This window comes from Sinocyclocheilus grahami, unplaced genomic scaffold, assembly GCF_001515645.1.
Source record: "Sinocyclocheilus grahami isolate Dianchi unplaced genomic scaffold, SAMN03320097.WGS_v1.1 scaffold44.1, whole genome shotgun sequence".
NCBI classification, from domain to species: domain Eukaryota; kingdom Metazoa; phylum Chordata; class Actinopteri; order Cypriniformes; family Cyprinidae; genus Sinocyclocheilus; species Sinocyclocheilus grahami.
In genome coordinates, this window is record NW_015505223.1 from 1,678,407 (window position 1) to 1,701,331 (window position 22,925).

The 22,925-nt window shown below is 37.8% G+C and overlaps 1 protein-coding gene across 2 annotated transcripts in view; it reads left to right on the forward strand.

Moving 5' to 3' along the window:
* Nucleotides 1-22,423, forward strand: part of cdc42 (cell division cycle 42) — a 25,372-nt gene extending 2,949 nt beyond the window's left edge. Inside the window, exons 2-6 of one of the 2 annotated variants that reach the window (XM_016268230.1) lie at nucleotides 13,827-13,969; nucleotides 14,163-14,235; nucleotides 14,643-14,752; nucleotides 17,606-17,803; nucleotides 18,750-19,487. In XM_016268230.1, the coding sequence (XP_016123716.1) occupies nucleotides 13,865-13,969; nucleotides 14,163-14,235; nucleotides 14,643-14,752; nucleotides 17,606-17,803; nucleotides 18,750-18,839 (576 nt within the window). In that variant the 5' untranslated portion in view covers nucleotides 13,827-13,864 and the 3' untranslated portion in view covers nucleotides 18,840-19,487. Of the gene's footprint in view, nucleotides 1-13,826; nucleotides 13,970-14,162; nucleotides 14,236-14,642; nucleotides 14,753-17,605; nucleotides 17,804-18,749; nucleotides 19,488-21,147 lie in introns of those variants that run through there. The other variant, XM_016268229.1, reaches the window with a different exon arrangement.
* The last annotated feature ends 502 nt before the right edge of the window (nucleotides 22,424-22,925 follow it).

The following is a 22,925-nucleotide window of genomic DNA, read 5'->3' on the forward strand; positions in this document are numbered from 1 at the left end:
TACAGTACATGCCAAATTTTCTCAAGGAAAAAAATCTCTCAACTAATGCTGTAAAATAGTCAGTTGGTACTACATTACTATAATATTAAAGGTTAAAATTGACTGATTTGTAGGCTAATATACAACTGCTAAAATTACACTTGAAGTTTTTAAAATAATAAAGTTAAAATTAGCTACATAATACTTCAATTCGTTTTTGAAATATAAACATTTAAATGGTGGCTGTCAAAAACTTGATGGATTTATTCAAACCTAAATGAAACATTGAAGAACAGTAAAAATTATAGTGAATATGTTATATGGTGCATATATTTTGCAAAATGCCCCTCTCTACAGTTTATTTTTCTAGCTTAATAATGAGTTTATGGTCACCGAATATGTTTTTCTGAGGTAAATGTGACATTACGTGACATTGTTTACAAGCCGTTATATTGACGTCTTTGCACGGCTGAAACACTAATTGAGAGATTACATGAGACAGGATAAGGATTGTAAATTTGTACTCTTTCTTTAACTTACCTTCGGATGTTTAGTCATGATTATTTTGTGCTGAAACTGGTATTGATGTGGAGGAGATGATCAGTTCACATGCGCCTTGCGCTGCCGCTTTTACTGAACTGAGGCATGCTACAGCGATCTGTCCCTCCACATTAAACAGCACCATAACGGCATTTATTTTTTAAATACTACAATGCAATGGATAGAATTTGAAATCTGGGACTTTGTTTCATATTAAAAGTACCAAAGCACAATGCTTATTGCGATATATTGGATGGGAGGTGCCCTTCAATGTTCCATCCATTAAATGAAAACAGGCTAGAATAATCGATTCTTGGGATTTAAGAATCGATATTGTTCCGTAAAAATGAGAATCTATTAAAATCGAGATATCGATATTTTTAACCCAGCCCTACTAATCAGTGGTGACTGTCAGTTAATGTACATATTAGAGGTAGACCAATTGATCGGCCGGCCGGCCGATTAATCGGTCGATTTTTGGCATTTTTTAATTAATCGGCATCGGCCGATTGTGCTGCAAATTAGGCCGATTTTTAGGCAGGCGCAGCTGCGGGCAGCTAAGCGTTGTTGCGGAACGCCGGGGAATCTCTCTCTCTGGCTGCGTGACGGAGCAGCTCACACTCTGCAGCCGCTTCTTGTTCACACACAGCTTCAGCTCATCAGAATAATCGATTCTTGGGATTTAAGAATCGATATTGTTCCGTAAAAATGAGAATCAATTAAAATTGAGATATCGATATTTTTAACCCAGCCCTACTAATCAGTGGTGACTGTCAGTTAATGTACATATTAGAGGTAGACCAATTGATCGGCCGGCCGATTAATCGGTCGATTTTTGGCATTTTTTAATTAATCGGCATTGGCCGATTGTGCTGCAAATTAGGCCGATTTTTAGGCAGGCGCAGCTGCGGGCAGCTAAGCGTTGTTGCGGAACGCCGGAGAATCTCTCTCTCTGGCTGCGTGACGGTCCTCTGAGGGGTTGGCATCATCTCTTCTCAGGTGTTCTGGATCCAGACTGAAGCTTGTGTAAATCCTAGTTGCAAAAACAGAGAAACAAATGACATAATTAGCTAGCAAAGTTGATTTGTTTAACCCAGGCTAAAGAATAATAATGTGCAAAATATTTAATAACAAAATATTTATAGTACATTTCTATTGCAAAACTCAAATTATTTTGAGTTAATTACTTTTTTCTTGAAAAAAAAAGATCTCAGAATTGTGAGGAAAAAAGTCAGAATTGCAAGATATAAACTCAGAATTCTGACTTTTTTTCCAGTGCAATTCTGAGTTTATATTTTGAAGTTCTGTGTTCATATCTGAATTGCGAGAAACAAAGTCTGAATTGTGAGAAGTTTCAATTACCTTTATTTTTTTTAACTCCATGGTGGAAACCAGCTTGCATAAATGTCAGACTAATTAAAGGAAATTTATTACTGTGCAAATGTAACTGTGTATCAATATCTTTCATAAAAATTCGATTCCATTTAACCACGGTGCTTTTAATTAGTTTATGTGTGGATCATCATATAAATAGCTTTAAATGCATAGTAAAATTATTTGAAATATTTTCCACCCCAAAAATTAGGGTGGATTTGGGGAAAAAAAAGAATTAGAGGAGGCTAATTCAAAGTATAGGCTTGTCCAGATGTACCCTGGTTTTAAAGAGCATGGATTTACTGTCAGGTTTGCACATGAATCTGGATTATATTGCTTTTCTCAGTCTAGTGCTTGAACTGAACTGAGCTTTGGCCTTTATACAGTTATTTCCAGTACACAACTCGCCACTCACATTTATTCCTCATGGAAATGTGCCGATGGGATTGTGAAATAAATTGATGTATGTCATGCAGTTTTGAGCATGTGAGTTTTGTAGATTAATCCTTTTCTGAGGATGTATAATGCTTATAAACACAATACAACTGCAGTCTCATATCTAGTTTAAATTAATTACGATTCTGAGAAGAATTTGTGTTAGATAGGTGACGGCACCCACCAGATCACTGTACTTTTGTTTGTGGGTTTTCCACTGATGCTAGAATGAGGTCGGGCCTTGCATCTGCAGATTGCGGTCTGCGAGGGGAAGGAAACAGCCGGGATGGGCTTCCATCTCCTTGTCCTGACCATCTGTGAGCTTGAAGGCTCACCCGTTTACTGCTGCATAGCTCTGCAGAAGCTTAGCTGCTGCTCAGGCGTGACGCATACAGCAGGAAGTGGTTCTCTTTCCCCTGCTTCCCCTCCGCACACCAGAGGAAAGGGATATTGCCGTATTGTTCTTTTCTGTCCCCGTGTGTCCTCTCCACATGCTTGGGGTCTGTGTTGTGTGGATAGTGGTTTAGCATACTGACCCGCTGTGAGAGAGATGTGCTAAAACCAGTGACGTTACGCTTGAGTTTAAAGCTGCAGTGACCCACAATCAGACCAGGGAAGGGGCCGTCAGAGAGGGGGAAGTGTCTATGTTTAAATGTGAAGTATATCAGAAATAGGGGTTAAAACGTTTGTTCTTGCTTTTCCTTCATTCTTTGTTTGCTACTGGTTGATGAAATTTTATTCCACTATATTGTATGTACTTATTTTTGTTCAATTTCACTTGTCAATTTGACTGATGAGATTTAAAGGGTTAGTTCACCCCAAAAGGAAAATTCTGTCATTAATTACTCACCCTCATGTCGTTCCAAACCCGTAAGACCTTCGTTCATCTTCGGAACACAAATTAAGATATTTTTGATGAAATGTGAGAGCTCTCAAACCCTGCATAGACAGCAACGCAACTGTGATATTCCCAGGTCCAGAAACGTAGTAAGGACATCGGTAAAACTGTCCATGTGACTCAACAGTAGCTCAACTTCAGTTTTGGGAAGCTACGAGAAAACAAGCGCAAAGAAAACAAATAACATAATTTATTTAAATGTGACATATCATGAAAATCTGACTTTTTCAGGTTTTAAGTGCTATAATCAGGACCCCGGTGCATCTACCAACCAAGGAAACGTCAAAAAGATTAACCCAGTAACTTTGTTTTGGGAAGTCTTTTTCTGCAAGCGTCTGAGAAATCGAGCGCGTCAGATTTCACTCCCTTGGTGACGTGGCAAAGGGATCTCATTATAATATTACCGCCCCTTAATCTGTAAGTTTACACCCACTCTATTCTGGTAAAGGGGGCGGGGAGCAGAAGCTCATTTGCATTTAAAAAGACAGGCCCGAAAAACAGCGTGTTTCTGCTTTCACTCAAAATAGGCATTTTCAAAATTACCAGAGGACTTATATTACATATTGTAAAAAGGGGCGTAATATGTCTCCTTTAACAATTCAGAAACGTAGTAAGGACATCGGTAAAACAGTCCATGTGATATCAGTGGCTCAACTTCAGTTTTGCAAAGCTACAAAATACTTTTTAAGCGCAAAGAAAACATAAATATATATATTTTCAACAATTCTTCTCCCCCGAGTTACATCTTCTGCCATTTTAGAGAATACCCAAGAGCGTAATCGACGCAATCAGTGTTCTTTACGTTCGGGGCAGAAAGCGCGCGCATGAATGTAATCAGCGTTGTTTACGCTTGGGGGAAAGCGTGCGCATGCATTGTGATACTCTCTAAAATGGCGGAAGACGTAACTCAGGAGAGAAAAATAGTTGAAAACATTTTTATTTTTGTTTTCTTTGCGCTCAAAAAGTATTCTCGTAGCTTCGCAAAACTGAAGTTGAGCCACTGATGTCACATGGACCGTTTTACCGATGTCCTTACTACGTTTCTGGACCTGGGAACATTACAGTTGCGTTGCAGTCTTTGCAGGGTCTGAGAGCTTTCACATTTCATCAGAAATATCTTAATTTGTGTTCTGAAGATGAACGAAGGTCTTGCGGGTTTGGAACGACATGAGGGTGAGTAATTAATGACAGAATTTTCATTTTTGGGCGAACTATCCCCTTAAGACGGTAATGAATCCCTTACTAGACAGTTTGACGTTAAAATACAAATGGACTTTTTAAACGTAAAGAAATAATTTTGTGTAAGGATTTTTAGAAATTGATTTTTTTTGCCATATTTATAGTCTCAATTTTTAGTAAAGAAATCATTTGTGACACATTCATGATTTCCTGATTTACACAGTATGACCATTGAAAGAAAGGAAACAGCGTCTAAATATTTTAGTATTTTATGCTTTAGATGGATACATTTTCTGTTAAATAAACTACTGGTTAGTGCACAATGTGCACATCTGATATTTTTATCTCATTGGTTGATTATTCTTGGAAACATTTGAGCAACTTTCAAACTAAAATGTCAGCTATGTATGTTTATTGTTTAAATTGAGAGTATGAAGTATGAGGTTGGATTTTGTTTGCCTTTAGTACAGTTTTGCATGAGAAAAATATGGCTTATTAATCACACATTATGTAAAGTTTGGAATATCAGTTCAAAGATAAACAGTGTGCGTCTTTTGCTGATGCTCTTCTAGTATGTGTACTTCTGATGATCTGACAGATTTTAAACTCCAACTGGTTGTCAGTATATAAAAGAAAAAAGAAATGAACTGCTCCCCACATCTCCCTAAGCACTGTCTTGCTTAAAATTCTTGACTACGGTCTGAGTAAAGAATGATCTTGTAATTGATGCACCTAGTCTGCAATCAGAACGCAATAGAAGACAAAACCCTGTTAATCTTAAGCATGTGCAATTTTCAGTCTAGTAGTGTGCACTTGGCTTAAATCTGACAAGTTTTAGGGTTCAGTTGTTTTCATCAGCTCTGAGTAGGCGAGTAATAGAAAAGCCATAATGCAATTAAGCGAAATGCATTAAAGTCTCAGTCATTGCAGATACCATTCTGTGGATGTATATAATAGAAGCCAATCGCATGTCAGACTAATTAAAGGACATTTATTACTGCACACAAATGTAACCGTCTGTGAGACATTGAAGGGTGTGAAATTGATTTGAATATGACTTATTCTCGCTTCTGCAGCAGTAAGTGGGGACAGATTAATTTCTCACATTTTGTGTTGATAGTAGCAAGGCTTGTCACATTTTCTAATGTGGGTGTTTTTATACTTGCTGACCACCAACACGTCTATCACTGAACAAAAAACAGCATGAGAAACTTCCCTCAGATTAGTTCTTAAGTTTTGGTATTATCCTGACAAATTTAGATGTGGTTATACTGATCAAAGTATTTCTGCACGCTTAAAGTAAAGTTAAGTATTTTGAATTAAAATATGGTTTTATTACGAAAAACTGCTGTTGCATTTTTGGATATTTTGAACAACAGTAAGGCTACGTTCACACTGCAGGCAAATGTGGCCCAAATCCGATTTTTTTGCTCACACTTGATTCGGATCTGTTTTTGTCATGACAGTGTGAACAGCACAAACCGCATGGAATCTGATCTTTCCAAAAACGATTTGTGCCACTTCCATATGTGGTACTAAATCCGATACATGTCAGATGTTTTGCAATGCGACCGCAGTGTGAACAGTCATGTCGAATTTCATAATTCGTCATAATTTTGCGCTGATGGGAGACACTTCAAAGTAGGGGATGCACCGAATGTTCGGCAACCGAAATTAACCGAATAAGTGAAAAGACAGAATAAATTGTACCGACCAATGATATGACGCGATCAAATAACAACCAGCAGCAGAGTGAGAGGCACGCACTCTATATAGTGCAAGAACCCCTCCCTCCATATGTACTTGAGTTTTGTGTGTGTTTGTGCACTTTAATATATTTTAATGTTACACCTTCTTTTATAAAATAAAACAACGCAAAGAACAAGTGTCTTATCATTTATTATACTACATAGCATTATACATCAGTAGGGTTCCGCAACAAACAATGTTGATCTGCCGTGGTACAAGTCCTTGTGCAGATTGAAAGAATGCCATCATCTCCTGTACCGTTGTTGTCTCCTTTTTGTAGTTTTAAATAATGATTTAATGATTTGATATTTATTTGCCGCCGTCACGGCTATAATGCTTCTCCGACGAGCCGCTTCTTCTTCGGCTTTTACCGTGGTACTGCGGGTTACACCAGCAACATGCCCGTGGACACTGCTGACTAGCGGTTTGCATGTGTACTGCACGTTGACGCGGACAACGACGCAGAAGTATAAATGAAAACTGACGCATAGCCTATGGTTCATTAATTACTCACCCTCATGTCGTTCCGAACCCGTAAGACCTTTGTTCATCTTTGGAACACAAATTAAGATATTTTTGATTAAATCAGAGAGCTCTCTGACCCTCCCATAGACAGCAACGCAACTGTAATGTTCCCAGGTCCAGAAACGTAGCAAGGACATCGGCAAAACAGTCCATGTGACATCAGTGGTGCAACTTCAATTTTGCGAAGCTACGAGAATACTTTTTGTGCGGAAAGAAAACAAAAACAACATAATTTATTCAACAATTCTTCACCCCCGAGTTACATCTTCCGCCATTTTGGAGAGTTCCCTAAGTACGAAATCAGCGTTGTTTACGTTCAGGGGGAAAGTGCGCGCATGAACGTAATCTGCGTAATTAGCGTTGTTTATGCTTGGGGGAAAGCGTGCGCATGCATTGTGATACTCTCTAAAATGGCGGAAGACGTAACTCAGGAGAGAAAAATAGTTGAAAACATTTTTATTTTTGTTTTCTTTGCGCTCAAAAAGTATTCTCGTAGCTTCGCAAAACTGAAGTTGAGCCACTGATGTCACATGGACCGTTTTACCGATGTCCTTACTACGTTTCTGGACCTGGGAACATTACAGTTGCGTTGCAGTCTTTGCAGGGTCTGAGAGCTTTCACATTTCATCAGAAATATCTTAATTTGTGTTCTGAAGATGAACGAAGGTCTTGCGGGTTTGGAACGACATGAGGGTGAGTAATTAATGACAGAATTTTCATTTTTGGGCGAACTATCCCCTTAAGACGGTAATGAATCCCTTACTAGACAGTTTGACGTTAAAATACAAATGGACTTTTTAAACGTAAAGAAATAATTTTGTGTAAGGATTTTTAGAAATTGATTTTTTTTGCCATATTTATAGTCTCAATTTTTAGTAAAGAAATCATTTGTGACACATTCATGATTTCCTGATTTACACAGTATGACCATTGAAAGAAAGGAAACAGCGTCTAAATATTTTAGTATTTTATGCTTTAGATGGATACATTTTCTGTTAAATAAACTACTGGTTAGTGCACAATGTGCACATCTGATATTTTTATCTCATTGGTTGATTATTCTTGGAAACATTTGAGCAACTTTCAAACTAAAATGTCAGCTATGTATGTTTATTGTTTAAATTGAGAGTATGAAGTATGAGGTTGGATTTTGTTTGCCTTTAGTACAGTTTTGCATGAGAAAAATATGGCTTATTAATCACACATTATGTAAAGTTTGGAATATCAGTTCAAAGATAAACAGTGTGCGTCTTTTGCTGATGCTCTTCTAGTATGTGTACTTCTGATGATCTGACAGATTTTAAACTCCAACTGGTTGTCAGTATATAAAAGAAAAAAGAAATGAACTGCTCCCCACATCTCCCTAAGCACTGTCTTGCTTAAAATTCTTGACTACGGTCTGAGTAAAGAATGATCTTGTAATTGATGCACCTAGTCTGCAATCAGAACGCAATAGAAGACAAAACCCTGTTAATCTTAAGCATGTGCAATTTTCAGTCTAGTAGTGTGCACTTGGCTTAAATCTGACAAGTTTTAGGGTTCAGTTGTTTTCATCAGCTCTGAGTAGGCGAGTAATAGAAAAGCCATAATGCAATTAAGCGAAATGCATTAAAGTCTCAGTCATTGCAGATACCATTCTGTGGATGTATATAATAGAAGCCAATCGCATGTCAGACTAATTAAAGGACATTTATTACTGCACACAAATGTAACCGTCTGTGAGACATTGAAGGGTGTGAAATTGATTTGAATATGACTTATTCTCGCTTCTGCAGCAGTAAGTGGGGACAGATTAATTTCTCACATTTTGTGTTGATAGTAGCAAGGCTTGTCACATTTTCTAATGTGGGTGTTTTTATACTTGCTGACCACCAACACGTCTATCACTGAACAAAAAACAGCATGAGAAACTTCCCTCAGATTAGTTCTTAAGTTTTGGTATTATCCTGACAAATTTAGATGTGGTTATACTGATCAAAGTATTTCTGCACGCTTAAAGTAAAGTTAAGTATTTTGAATTAAAATATGGTTTTATTACGAAAAACTGCTGTTGCATTTTTGGATATTTTGAACAACAGTAAGGCTACGTTCACACTGCAGGCAAATGTGGCCCAAATCCGATTTTTTTGCTCACACTTGATTCGGATCTGTTTTTGTCATGACAGTGTGAACAGCACAAACCGCATGGAATCTGATCTTTCCAAAAACGATTTGTGCCACTTCCATATGTGGTACTAAATCCGATACATGTCAGATGTTTTGCAATGCGACCGCAGTGTGAACAGTCATGTCGAATTTCATAATTCGTCATAATTTTGCGCTGATGGGAGACACTTCAAAGTAGGGGATGCACCGAATGTTCGGCAACCGAAATTAACCGAATAAGTGAAAAGACAGAATAAATTGTACCGACCAATGATATGACGCGATCAAATAACAACCAGCAGCAGAGTGAGAGGCACGCACTCTATATAGTGCAAGAACCCCTCCCTCCATATGTACTTGAGTTTTGTGTGTGTTTGTGCACTTTAATATATTTTAATGTTACACCTTCTTTTATAAAATAAAACAACGCAAAGAACGAGTGTCTTATCATTTATTATACTACATAGCATTATACATCAGTAGGGTTCCGCAACAAACAATGTTGATCTGCCGTGGTACAAGTCCTTGTGCAGATTGAAAGAATGCCATCATCTCCTGTACCGTTGTTGTCTCCTTTTTGTAGTTTTAAATAATGATTTAATGATTTGATATTTATTTGCCGCCGTCACGGCTATAATGCTTCTCCGACGAGCCGCTTCTTCTTCGGCTTTTACCGTGGTACTGCGGGTTACACCAGCAACATGCCCGTGGACACTGCTGACTAGCGGTTTGCATGTGTACTGCACGTTGACGCGGACAACGACGCAGAAGTATAAATGAAAACTGACGCATAGCCTATGGTATAGGTCAGATGCAGAAGTGTAAATCAGCCTTTACTCGTCAGTTGCTCAGTCACATTTATATGAATTTTTACAAGGCATTTGACAATGCGATACGTACAACGTATTCGTAATTTGACTAATTTATAAATCTGCTGTTGTCAACAAAAAGAAGCACTGAGGTCTTCCTGCGCATTTCCACCAAAATAAACGTTGAGAAAAAGCAAGAACTCCATCAACATTCATAAATGTTAGTATTGTAATCTTACTGTTGTTCTGTAAAATAAAATAAAAAGTAAGACAATAATAATGATAATAATTACAACAGCTCTGTTAATACATTTATTATAACATACACACATAGCGTTCAAATTAGGATCTGTAATATTTTCTAATGTTTTAAAAGAAGTCTCTTCTCAGCAAGGCTGAAATACATGCCTGATTCAAGAAGGGGGTCTGATGGCCAAAAAATATTATTTTACTAACTTATTAATTTTAAGTTAAATTGTGCTTTGTTGGTATAGTGCCTGCTAGAATATTAAAAATGTTCAGTGACAACCCTCTACATTGTGAGTAAATCACTCGCATATGCGACTAAATCTTCATTCTGGGCGACTAAATGATGTCTAATATTAGCCAATTGCTAATAAATTCTCCGATTTTACTCGCCAGTGTGTGAGTTGGAGGCTAAGTATAAGTTTAGCTCAGATACAGTATATTTTCACTCACCGAACACTCTCTGACTGAGCGCATCAGAGTTTCACTCTCCGCCAAGCGATCTGTGCTGTTTTTCAGTTCATCTAAATAGATGTGCAACGCACCTGTATTTAACGTCCCGTAAACTCTACTGTGAAGGCGCTCGACTCGCCATCGTTTTGTTTAACACACACGCAGCGAGAGAGAGAATTGACGCACTACCAATGCGTGCTACATGTAAACGATATTCTTTGTTGTATTTTGCTGTCAAAATAACGGAGTTCCTTTGGAATTCTTCAGCTTTTAAGAACTACCGCTTTCTCCGGTAGTGGGCGGAACTTGCGCAAACGGCAATCTCATCGGCTGGCGCTCGCCTATTAAAGCTGATTTATACTTCTGCGTCAGACCTACGCCGTAGGCTATGCGTCAGTTTTCATTTATACTTCTGCGTCGTTGTCCGCGTCAACATGCAGTACACATGCAAACCGCTAGTCAGCAGTGTAACGTTTATTACAAAGATTTTTACATACCCAAAGTTATCAAGACAGTTGCAAAAGGTAATCAGTGGAAGTGTAATGTGTCAGAACTCATATGAATTACAGTGACAACTCTATATACAAACAAAACATAAGGGCTCGTATCATAAAAGCTTCAAAACTCTGCTGTCTTTTGTCTCATCCTTGTCTTTATTTTTCATATTGCCTGCACATAATTTTGCCGGATTCAGCAGCAGATCACACTATAAATAAATGCATAATCGCTTACTTTATGTCCTCCGTGTTTACTTCCGTATGACGGCGCGCTGCGCAAGTGTTGCCAAATGTTTTTCAACTTCGTGGGTCGACGCGACCCCAAAAACGCGATATTTACCCCCCTGAACATGGGTGTGGTAGTTTTGGACTACTTTTGAGAAGCAATTGGGTGGATTTTGTTGTGTAAACCCATTTCTTGTCAGTATTTTTTTTTTTACAGAAACACTGAATGACCAGAAAAGCACCACCACCAGTCCGAAGTTCAGTTAAAATGACTAATATGCATTCATACATGGTTATCAAGTTTTAATTCCAATTACTAAAGTTCTATCATTAATATTGATTATCATATTATAATGCTTGACTGACTGATGTTAAGAGTGTACTTTCAGATATTTACAAAACTGTGCCATTTTACAAACAAACATATATATATATATATATATATATATATATATATATATATATATAAATAGCAAATGCATATAGGATTTACAAATAAATATGAAATATTAGTTTTCAAAGTTTGATTAGTAAATATACACATTTTAAATACACAAATATAAAAATAATCACAATATTTACAAGAACAGAGCATAAAATAAAATAAAAAAACTATAGACATATTTAAAAAAATGTTTTTATAAAATGATAAACAAAAAAGTATAATAAATAAAAATACAACAAAAATGACTAAAAATTAAAGTGAATTAAATTATTTTTTTTTTTAAATGTATAAAAACTATACAGATTTTAAAAAATTATTCAAAAAACTGCAAAAATACTATAAAAATAAAACTGATTTTAATATTTGTGATGACTATCCAGTTTTCTGATGCTACAACAGTATAACAAACAACAACGATAATGATAATAAAGAATTAAATAAACGTTACTGTGACTAAATCCAATGGAATCGGCTTCTACTGTATCTTAATATATACCTCACATTTCTGTGAAATCCAAACAAGAATACTTTAATGAAGGAAAAGTGAGGGAAACACATAATGTGCTGCATGATAACTGTGAGAGCTGGTTCTGTCAGACAGGCTTCAGATGTCAGAGACTCACTTGCACTCCTCGTCCAGCAGGTGAAGCAGCGCGGTGGGTTTCTTACTGATGAGCTCGATGCAGGCCGTGTTGTCGATGTAGTCGATCATGTGCCAGCTGATGCCCTCCGACTGATACTCCTCCTGACACACACACACACACACACACACACAAACACACGCACAAACACACACACACCCACACGCACAAGCGTGCACAAACACACTCAAACACATGCACAACCACACGCACAAATGTGCACAACCACATGAACAAACAGACGCACCAACACACGCATTTAATTTATGCAATGGTGAACAAAAATGCCCAGTGTTTCATTTTGTTTGGCTTCGGCCAAGAATTTTCATTTCGGTGCATCCCTACTTCAAAGATTTTTACATACCCAAAGTTATCAAGACAGTTGCAAAAGGTAATCAGTGGAAGTGTAATGTGTCAGAACTCATATGAATTACAGTGACAACTCTATATACAAACAAAACATAAGGGCTCGTATCATAAAAGCTTCAAAACTCTGCTGTCTTTTGTCTCATCCTTGTCTTTATTTTTCATATTGCCTGCACATAATTTTGCCGGATTCAGCAGCAGAACACTATAAATAAATGCATAATTGCTTACTTTATGTCCTCCGTGTTTACTTCCGTATGACAGCGTGCTGCGCAAGTGTTGCCAAATCCACAGTTTCCCCATGGAATCTTTATCCCCCTGAACATGGTTGTGCTAGTTTTGGACTAGTTTTAAGAAGCAATTGGGCAGATTTTGTTGTGTAAACCTGGAAACCCAGTCCGTATTGTTCTTTTGCGTATTTTTGTTCGTATTTTTTCTTTGTCAGTTCAGAACCATGATCTGTTCACACTGTAAAACTGATATTGGACAAAAAAAATCGGAATTGAGCACTAAGGCTTGCAATGTGAACGTAGCCTAACACCGTGTCTACACCGGACGCGACAGTTGTCAGTGTCGCGCCGCAACAGCTAAAGTCTGTCTACACTGGATGCGACAAAGAGACCGGTGAAAATCATTTAAAATTTGTGTCAGTACGTCATAAATAAAACGCAGCAGCAGTTGACTGTCGGGAATTTGTTGCACCGTGCCACATCCAGTGTACACATTATAATAGGTTCTATTGTATTTTGTCGCGCCGCTCATGTCCGGTGAAGACACGGTGTAAGTGATTCTGGTGTTGATTTGGTAACCAGTTTGATGGATTCAGTGAATAACTTGTAACTAGCAGTCAATTCAAAGCCATTTGATTGTGAATCTGTCAACACTGGTTGTGCTGTATATTTGTTTTGTGGTGCAGGAAACACAGATTTAGATCATATGGTCAGTTCAGGAGGCTTTAGTCCTGCTAAATACACTTCCCGCTGGTCTCTAACAACTTTAAAGATCGCTATCAGGAATGATCCCATTTCCTTATTTACTCTTTTTGCTCTCCCTCTATATTTATGTTATAGAATCTAATAAAAAATTAGATAAAATTATGTGGTTCGATATATATTTTGATAGATGTTTTCCTTCAGTGCTTGTGCTTTGCACTATTGCTCTGCACACGTGATAGTAGTGGACATAGAGAGGTGTTGTGTAATACACATGTGCTTTAGTGTCTCTCTTTACACCTTCTAAACTTGAGACTGACACACTGGTGGTAAGCCAACTATTTCTGAATAAAGTGTCTCATGTGAACACTCTTGTCTTTCATTGCAGATCTTGAATGAGAACAGTGGATTTGTAAAAGCACAGCTATGCAGACGATCAAGTGCGTCGTTGTTGGTGATGGTGCAGTGGGTAAAACCTGTCTATTAATCTCCTATACAACTAATAAATTCCCCTCCGAATATGTACCAACGGTGAGTAGTATTTTCCGCTTCCTTTCATGTTTACTTACATTATTGTTATTATATTATAAGTCTCATGTCTTGACCTGTCATGTTTATGACTTTTTTTTAGCTGGATTTCAGTGGCTGTTATCCCTTTATTGTAAGAAAACAAACAAAATGTTTCCTGAATGTACAAAGGACACTTTTTTTGCTTTTCTTACAGGTCTTTGATAACTATGCAGTTACGGTTATGATTGGTGGTGAGCCGTACACCCTTGGGCTGTTTGACACTGCAGGTACAGTACAAATTACTTGGTTCAACCTCTTCACTTTCATTTATAGCCTATTAATTAACATTCATCATCATTAAGCTTTAATAAAACCTGTTTGACAGTAGGAGATTCTCTGGTTTTCAGAGTGCCTGTTTTAGAGGGTGGAGCTCAAAGGCTGATGGGAAGAAACATTCATGATCATCATTGTTATAGAAATTAGACCTCAGGAGCTTTGGAGAATTCCACACAATCCTGTGGAGAGTGGTTGAGCTTGAAACTGCTTTTTTGGATCAGTGTGGGACCAGAGTTTTTTGCTGTGCATGTGTTCAAATGCACCATCGACCGCATGACTGAATGACGTTTTTTGGCTGCTCAGGATCACACATGCGTTCTTGGTTTTAATTTGTCCTTTCATTTCCGTCTCTTTGCAGGTCAGGAAGATTACGATAGATTACGACCCCTGAGCTACCCTCAGACAGATGTCTTCTTAGTCTGTTTCTCAGTTGTTTCACCTTCTTCGTTTGAAAATGTCAAAGAAAAGGTGAGCTTGAATCATTCAAACCAGCCATGACAATGCATCTTGTTGGTTGCTCTGCTCTATTTTTGGTGTGCAATGCTGTCTGTTTGCCAAAAATGGTCACCTGAAGAGTTTCCCACACGATTTAGTGAAACTATTGGCGCTTTTCCACTGCGTGGTACGACTCGGCTCGGCTAAGTTTGCGTTTTCACTGCAGTGTAGTACCGCTTTAGAGTGGGCGGGATTATTCACTTGTCATTATAGTTGCGCCGCCTCTACTGCCGCGACTCCTAAAAAAACTTTTTCATTCCGTGTCGCCCCATCAAGCTCTCGCTGAATCCCCTCCTCTGCTATCAACGAGAGGAACGTCTGTACTTCCTCAACAGACAAAGAAACAGCCATTTTTTGGTTGATAAAAAAAGGTGTGCTCGTTCAAAACAGTTGCGTTCGATCCGGCCAATCAGTGATCAGCAGAGTTTACGCATCACGTTTTGGTAATGGTATGGTTCACTTGGAACCTCAACTGAGGTGGTACTGAAAAAAGTACCAGGTACTGTACCCAGTGGACCCCCCCACCCCAAAAGTGAACCGTACTGTGCCGTAACATGCAGTGGAAAAGCGCCATATGGGGGCAGGAACTTGGTCCTTCTAGAGCAGGGGTCGGCAAGTAGGTTTGTAGATGGCGTGCCAGAACATAGTCAAAGGATAATTTTTGAAATTAATTGATGAAAAATGCAACTAGAATTGCCTGTGACAGACTGTTACAGTGTCTTTTGTAACTGGTAGTGAGATGTTACTATGTGTTAAATCCTGTAGGAGGACAGTCATTAACAAAAAGCCACATTTGTGTGGTGGTGTCCGGCAGAGTATGTGAGCGGAGTGGAGCGTCAACAGTTTCCCCTCCGAGCATTTAATAAACACTCCGCTCCGGGTTCACCATTTCTCGCTCCCGCTCCACTCCTCGCAGAAACACCGCTCTGCGGCTGAAGTATTTCAGTATGTTTGAAATATCACAGTTCTGTTCATAACGTATATTAAAAAAATAAAATAAATAAAATAACAGCAGAGTTTCAAAGTGGCTTATTGGAACAATAGTGTTCAAACTTTTTTCCTACCACATGACAAGCTAATAACATGGTTGTCAGCATTAAAAGGTATAATTGCTGCTTTTTGAGGTGCAAATTTGAATTTTTATGAAAATAATATGTTTTCGCCAGTTTTACCTACGGATCAATACATTTCTTACAGATTTCTGCTCATTCTAAATCAGATACAGATGCACTGTAAGATTGCATTTGTTTGAATGCATTATTGAGAGAGTGATTGTGTGTGAATAAGTGTTGTAGTACTTGTTTAAATCATGCTTTCGATTTTTATGAAAATAATATGTTTTCGCCAGTTTTACCTACGGATCAATACATTTCTTACAGATTTCTGCTCATTCTAAATCGGATACAGATGCACTGTAAGATTGCATTTGTTTGAATGCATTATTGAGAGAGTGATTGTGTGTGAATAAGTGTTGTAGTACTTGTTTAAATCATGCTTTCAGCTGAAAATATTCAGTATCTTGAAGGAACAAACTAATTCCTTGAGAACTATAACTTCCCGCTCATGTAAATTGCCGTCATCTTAGCCTCACATTCTTTCTGATTTGAGTGATCCTTCTCTATCAAGCTAGCTAAATATGTTTAACTTGTGAATTCTTGCTAAATATGCAGTTATATTACGGGCTGTTGGCATGAATTGTACTCGTGATGGAGCGCTCTTGGAGCGAATGAAGACCATGCTCCGACTTTTAAAAAATCCGCTCCTCGCTCCAGTCAAAATCACCCCGCTCCGCTCACATACTCTGATTGTGAGTAACTGTTGCTGTTGTAACAGATCAATTTCAGAACCAGCCGCTATCAAAATAATCTGGCCAGTTTTGGCCCGCAGGCCGCCTGTTGCCGACCACTGTTCTAGAGGGATCCAGGGACATACAAAAGTTAAATGCATTAATCTGGTGCATTTTCAGAGTTCAAACTTTTCAGTGTCCAAATATAACAGAAAAGTCTTTGCATTGACTCATACCTGGACTTTAAAATGGACTTGAACCTCTTTTTAGTTGTGGTAGTCTCAGTCTACATTACATTCACATTGGTGTTTTAGAAAGTCAAACAATTAGAATATAATAATAGATTTACTTTTAAATTATGAGTAGTAGTAATAGAAGTACTAGTGGTAGTAATAATACTGTCTCTATTACTATTGTAATGCAACTTCACTGTAAAATAAATGTACAAAAACATTTTTTATAGTAAACATTACTTTAAGCAAAATCACAATATAAGAGTTGAGCTGTTATTTTGGTGGAAACCTGCAGTTCCAGCGAAGACTGGTTTACAGATGTCTCATTACAAATATAGTGGAATACTCCATGAAAATGTTGGAAATTATGTGAATGTGAAAATAATGTGTAACTGTTGCCTGTAGCATTTCCAAATGATCACAAGCTAATCAGTTGAGCAAAGTGTTCACTTCACTTTGGTACATGCAGCGCAACAGATTATATTCATATTTAATTAAATCGCAGCATTTTGTTCGATTATAGTTCGTTTGACATGCTTTTCCAAAGCAATGGTGCAAAACACAATGTCAAAGGCATTTTATGTTATTATGAGAAGTGTAAATATGTTCCAGTTCATTATGAAACTGTAGTGGTACCGATTAGCCTGGAGGCCACTAGAGTATGAGTAATTAATGAGAAACACTGGCTGCAGTTTTTTTTGCCGAGTATTTAGTCTGATCATATTGGTCGTTTACTACTTTAGTTTCTACCTATTACACAGTTTAATTGGAAAAAATTGGTCTTATCCTTTGGCCTTTGTCCTACAGTGGGTACCTGAGATCACCCACCACTGTCCAAAGACCCCCTTCCTGCTGGTGGGGACGCAGATTGATCTGAGAGATGATCCTTCAACCATTGAGAAGCTTGCCAAGAACAAACAGAAACCCATCACTCCGGAGACAGCAGAGAAGCTGGCCCGCGATCTGAAGGCTGTCAAATATGTGGAGTGCTCCGCTCTGACGCAGGTGAGTGAGGTTTAACGCACGGCGCACAATTGTAATCATATGTTCATGAACGTATATCATCTACATTACCAACAGAAACTGCCTCTTTAGTTGGTCATTTAACATGCTATTTGACATTCGATTTTTGAAACAAAGTCTTCCAGGTGTGTTTTGTTTTTATTTATTTTACTACATGTATGATTTACCTTTGCAAGAAAGTGGAAGCTTTATAGCATTTGGTCAGAGGCTCAGAGACATTGGTGACTTGTCTGAATGTTTGTTTTTGAAAAATGTTGGATTAACGTTTGGTTTGGTTTGTGATCAGAGTTTGATCTGTCATTGACCAGCTGTTCTCTGCCTATTGATGCTTGCATATTAGAATATAATTCGATATGCGATTGCATAGGGGATTTATATCTAATGGGGTTATTGGGATGATAAAGACAACATAAAATAACACACAGAAAGTGGGCGTATTGATTAGTATTAATCTGCACCCACGTAAAGTATCATGCTTTGAGTCTTTCACAGTAAGACCAAGAATATATATTACAGTAGCTATTATGATTTCATTATTTTTTTATGTTTGGCACTTTTGTTTAGCTTTTAATGAACTGTTTTTGGATCTCTAGTCGACAGAGGACTGTGGTTTGAGTTTAGGCAATGGAGATGGCATCCTACATTTTTTTTTTTTTTGTCTGCCACACCAATGTATCCATTTTCATAATTTGTTGGTGTCATCTGTAGGACTGCATGGCATCTGCACCTGTAGAATTACTACTTACTGTTGTATCTTTCTGTGCGACAAGCTCTTCTTCAAGCAGCTTCTATTCCTCACTAGCTGCTGTACTCTGTTGAAATGTGCTAGTTCCTCTCTTTATATCTCACCTCTTCTCTCTCTGTCATGTTTTCTGTAACTGCTAACATTGGTGCTTTATTCTGTTTCCCTTCCCTTCTGTGTTCATAGCGAGGTCTGAAGAATGTATTTGATGAAGCTATCCTAGCTGCCCTCGAACCTCCTGAAACACAGAGAAAACGGAAGTGCTGTATATTTTAAGCCTCTCTCTTTCTAACGCCCCACTCTTCCCCAGATGTTTGCTGCTTCCTTTAGTTACCTCTTGCTCCACAGAAATGACAAATTTCCCAATCTCTTAAGTGACGTCATATGTGTCTTCTTTCACCAATACTAAAAGATTTGCTTTTGCTATTTTCTTCTTTTTTTCTACTTTTTTTGTTGTTGGAGACTGCTAACTTTAGTTTCAGCTCCTGGGAGTGACATTTGTCTCCTTTCTACAGATTTCTTTTATTACTGTTGTTATTTGCACTTTTAGTTTGAAAATAAAATGTGGAAGTTTACAATGAAGGGTTGCATATATATATATATTTTTTTTGCTTTAAGTACTGATGTTGCTTTAGACATTAAAGTTCATAGTCTTTTTCATTGTTTAAGAGCAGACAAAGATAAGAGTTCAGTACTTTGCTGCTCAGTTTATTTGCATTTCTAAGAATCATTATTCCTTATGTCAGTGTATTTTGTACTGCAACAATTGTATCATAAAGTTAATTCTAAACTTATTAACATATGGCTACAGTTTGCAGTTTGGTGCCATTCTTATCCATATGACATCTTGAGAGTTTAAATGGCTTAATATAATCCTGTGAAATGATTTGTGCCATTAATAAAAGACAGCTGCAATTGCCATTACTTAATGCGTCTCTCTCGTCAATTATGCATTAATGCTGTTTAAACAGTAAATGTGTTTTTAAACCAGAGTTGGGTTTTTTAAATGGCCTGGCCCTAGGTCAACTTTGATGCCAACACTAACACAACACTATTCTACATTACCAACAGTGTCTTTTTGCACAAAGCACAATCCACATCTACCTTCCACCAGTTGTTTGTGAATAAATCCTTTTCACTATGGCTCACACAGTGGGTCTTTGTACTCATTTGAGACATGCTAATAGTGCTGGACTGGACAATAACTTCTCAGACTACTCTTCTGAGGACGATTTTCTCAAACAATGTCATTCTTTTTGTTTCCAAGCACCAAGCAGTTCCTCCTCGCCCCTAATCTCTTTGTGTGTGTGTGCGTGCAGAAAAGTGTATTGTACATGTTCTCCCTTGCTTTAGCTGTCACCTGACGTGTTTTGTCCACAAACAAAAATAATCTCAAAGTCTCATTAAAATGTCATTCTTGCTCATTTCACCCAGATGAGGGCAGTCTTGTAGAACTTCCACACTGCAGGTCGCATTCTCCTGCAGATCATTTGTCTCGGTCTGTTTTGTTATTTCACCCAGAGGCTTGAGTTTCTGTTTGACCAGCCCTTCACCTCACCAACCCTTCGGTCTCTGAGCCTGTGTTTGCTTGCACTTCCACTTTCTTGTTTGACACCTTGTTTTGTGTCAGAATGACTACACGGCATGGCTGATTCAGTTGGATTTCAGTTGATTGGGTTTGACCCAAATAGTTGCAGAGGAAGTATAGAGATGTTTAAATTGTATGAAATTAGCCAATCATCTGAAATCTTTATTTTTAGGTCTTTAGCAGGGCCACATGGAATCTGGGACCATAGAACTTTAGCAGAATTGATCATTAATAAATTGACATCCCACATGGATAGTTCACCCAAAAATGAAAATTGTCATAATTTGCTCACCATGATGTCTTTTCAAACCTGTATGATTTTCATTTTTCTTCACAACACAGAAGATATTTTGAAGAGTGGTGGTAACCAAACAGTTTAATTTCCCATTTACTTCCATTATATGGACATGAAATAAAATGGAAGTCAATGGAATGGAACTGAAACCGGTTACCAGTATTTTTCAAAATATCTTCCAAGGTTTCCAGGTATCTTCTAGTTTTTTGGTGGGATATCCTTTTAAGCAGTTTGGCTGATTTTATTATGCTTTCAGATACCAATAAGAGTGCAAACTCTTATGCACCATTTGAAAAGATATTTTGCCATTTTTAAATCTATTTTTCAGATTTTCTTTCAAAATAAACTGAAAATGTAGATGAAAATTAATGAAAATTAAATTCACAAATTGTGTGCTGGCCTAGTTATGAGGACACTTCCTAATTGATTATTTAGCTCTTTTTTTGGCTTATTCCCATTTAGCGTTCTTAGTTGCTTGGTTCCACTGTAAATATTACTTTGTGTTAAAAGCATTTCCTATAATTTAAATTTAGTTTATGCTTCCTATTCATTATTTCTACAATGCTGTTCTCATATTTTGCATTTTCAAATGTCCAAAGTCATCCAATCATGTTGCGTCTGTGGCAGAAATTATTTTATTCCCAACCCACCCATTGATTTTATTTTCTTTGTCCATCCTCTCCCTTGCTTTGTGTTCACAGAAAGGCCTAAAGAACGTATTTGATGAGGCGATTTTGGCAGCCCTGGAGCCCCCAGAGCCCAAGAAGAAGCGTAAATGTGTGCTGCTATGAGCGCCATCTTTCCCATCTCTCCCCCTCCCTTCTTTGCTCTGCTAAGGCTGGTCCACAGCTTTACACTCTAAAAAGCAATGTGTAAAAGAAGCGAGTTTCAAAATTTGCTCTGCAATAAAGATATAAAGAGTACACACCATACACATGCACATATACACACAACAAACACACGCAACCCACATGCCCATTAATATAAAAACCTTAGAGGGCCTTTTCTAGTTTTGATTCCAGGGGTCTTCTGTACTTCATGGTGAGATTTATTAGAGATGCTGCCTTGGTTTGCCGGCCGTATTTTGACGTTTAAGTGGGTTAATGTAAGGCATACAGTAATAATGCTGCGCAGGCACTCTGTCGCTAAAGTCTTAAGTAGGTTCAGGTTGTATTTCTTACCATTGTGCTGTGCAAACCTTGTACGGTGTTCAAAATGGCAACCGAATCACTGACCTGATCCGAAACGTCACTAGCCCAAGAAATAAAAACGTCTGGCGTAATCCCTCGAGCAACATCACCTGAAGTGCTTAGAAATAGCTCCTTATTCTTTGCCAATATTCCCATTTAATAGGCATTCAAGACGGTAGTCCTGTAAATGGTTCAGTTGTTTTCAGTGTATAATTTTGACTTCTCATGAAAAAAATTGGTCTATCTCAAGCAGGGAACTTTCTAACAGTGTTAGCAGAACAAGTGGCGTGTTCTAATGCGTTGCTAGGGACCATGGAAGCATTTTCCCAGAACTTGTGATGCATGTAGGTAAGCCTCCAGGTTTCTTTTGGATAGGTTAACATTAATAATAATAATGTAAGCTGAGAAAAGTTGTTGTAGGCTCCAGTTGTTTTTATTTTACCAAAATTTTTTTTTTTAGCTTAATTTTGTTTTCCTCAAAGGTTAATTTCACTCCTCTTTTGTGTAGGGGCTGGATCCCAGCAAATCTTTGATCCGCTTGTGTTTTTTTAAGGAAGAAAGCAACCATTGAATGTCTGTGACAGTGCAAGATATCCTCTCAGAACTATGAACCAAGTTTAATAGTTTAACACAGGCGGATCAGAGTTCGTTAGATTTCCAGTCTTTTCCCCCCTCCCTAGTTATTTGTTTGTTTTGGTGTAAACCAAATGCTCTGTATGAAGTCTCTCCTTTGTACTGTATATGCATTCTTTTGAGAGAAAAAAATTAAACTTATACCTTAATTGCCTTTATCATGTTCCAGTCCCTTTCTTAAGGTGCTGCATGCATTGGAAAATGAACACTGTACTGAAGCTTTACCTAAGAAAACATATCTCTCCTAAAATGCCTGTTTTTTTTTTTTTAATTGATTGGCAAATTTCTTCATGAATGTTCCTTTGTTCCAGTCCCTTTCTTAAGGTGCTGCATGCATTGGAAAATGAACACTGTACTGAAGCTTTACCTAAGAAAACATATCTCTCCTAAAATGCCTGTTTTTTTTTTTTAATTGATTGGCAAATTTCTTCATGAATGTTCCTTTTCCCCCCAGTTTTTGGGCTCAGGACTATAGTTGGTCAGAGTGATCTTTTCTGCCAGCAGGGTATGCTGAATGATCATATAGGTAAAGGACATCTCAGTTATCTGTAGCAGTGAAGGTTTAGTGAGTATTTTTCATTCTTTGTATTTGAAAATGCATGCACACAGGAATAGGGCATTAGCCATTTTTTTCCCATACGAGTGGAATGCATAAT